The following is a 1846-nucleotide window of genomic DNA, read 5'->3' as shown; positions in this document are numbered from 1 at the left end:
TTTTTTTTTTTTTTTTTTTTTTTTCTTTCCTTTTTCTTCTTTAAAGTATATTATTAAAATTTTTAAAGTATAAATTTTTAAATTATTTTATATTTTTTATATAAAAAACTTATATTTAAAATTTATACAAATTTTAATATAAACTTTCACCACACCAAAAACCAAAAATATATATTTAATTCATTATATTAAAGAAAATATATTTTTCTTTGTATATATTATTACTATATATATTTATATAATATAATAGGTATGTATATATATAATAATATGTCATAAAAGAAATATATTTTTATATAAACACAATCATATATTAATACTTAATAAAAGTAATATCATATTTTGTATACATTATAATATATTAGGTTATATATTCTTTAAATTACATTTAAATATTAAAATTTCTTTTTTTCTTTTTTCCTTTTTTCTGCATATCTTAACTTTCTTTAGAAAATGCCAATACCAAATAAGTAAAAAATAAAATGAATTTATAAAAGGAAATATTATATATATTTTGATGTAAAATATGAATTTTATATACATATATATTAGTTTATATATGAAAGAGTATATATATAATCATATATATATATATATATATATATATATATATGTGTGTGTGTATTAATTTTATAGTCCAGGAGCTGGTGAAAATGCCTTTGATCCCGTTTTCGTAAAGGATGACGATGGTTATGACCTTGATTCTTTTATGATCCCTGCACATTATAAAGTAGAATAAAAATTAAATATGTAAATTTTTGTTCATGATATGCAAAATTCTTATATATATAAGAAATATGTTTATACTTCTATAAAATATTCACACACATATATATATATATATATATATAACAGTACACATATAAAAATAATCTTATATAAGCATATGTGTATTAAACAATACACATATAAAAATATGTCTAAATTAGGATATGTGCACATATATATATATATATATATATATATATATATATATATATATATTACAATACTTATATAATATACGCAAATTTATTTTTATGTACCTCATTATATTGTTTATTTTTGTAGAAATATCTTACCAAGGTCTTAGTTCCAAATGGTGTTATAAAAAATCGTATTGAGAAATTGGCTTATGATATTAAAAAAGTGTACAACAATGAAGAGTTTCATATTCTTTGTTTGTTGAAAGGTTCTCGTGGTTTTTTCACTGCTCTCTTAAAGCACTTAAGTAGAATACATAATTATAGTGCCGTTGAGACATCCAAACCATTATTTGGAGAACACTATGTACGTGTGAAATCTTATTGTAATGACCAATCAACAGGTACATTAGAAATCGTAAGTGAAGATTTATCTTGTTTAAAAGGAAAACATGTATTAATTGTTGAAGATATTATTGATACTGGTAAAACATTAGTAAAATTTTGTGAATACTTAAAGAAATTTGAAATAAAAACCGTTGCCATCGCTTGTCTTTTTATTAAAAGAACACCTTTATGGAATGGTTTTAAAGCTGATTTCGTTGGATTTTCAATTCCTGATCACTTTGTTGTTGGTTATAGTTTAGATTATAATGAAGTATTCAGAGATCTTGACCATTGTTGTTTGGTTAACGATGAGGGAAAAAAGAAATATAAAGCAACTTCATTATAAATACATTTATTGAAGTCATCAAAAATGTCGTAACCTTTCTATTTATATCAATTTAAAAAAAAAAAAAAAAAAAAAAAAAAAAAAAATAAAAAAATAAATATTTTTACAAAAAATATATATATATATATATATAAATAAAAAAAAAATAAAAAAAAATTTTATATATAAAATTTAAAAAAAAAAAAAAAAATAAAAAAAAAAAAAAAAAAAA

General features: G+C 18.8%; 1 protein-coding gene across 1 annotated transcript; it reads left to right on the top strand.

Annotated features, from left to right (window-relative positions):
• Positions 1-453: 453 nt before the first annotated feature.
• Positions 454-1635, top strand: PRSY57_1011800 (hypoxanthine-guanine phosphoribosyltransferase; the record flags this gene model as incomplete). Its single annotated transcript, XM_012907707.1, has 3 exons — positions 454-470; positions 637-730; positions 1051-1635. The coding sequence occupies 3 exons, from the start codon at positions 454-456 to the stop codon at positions 1633-1635; spliced, it is 696 nt and encodes a 231-aa protein (XP_012763161.1).
• Between the last annotated feature and the right edge of the window lie 211 nt (positions 1636-1846).

This window comes from Plasmodium reichenowi, chromosome 10 (genome assembly GCF_001601855.1).
Source record: "Plasmodium reichenowi strain SY57 chromosome 10, whole genome shotgun sequence".
NCBI lineage: Eukaryota > Apicomplexa > Aconoidasida > Haemosporida > Plasmodiidae > Plasmodium > Plasmodium reichenowi.
This window is presented reverse-complemented; position numbering and strand designations above follow the sequence as displayed.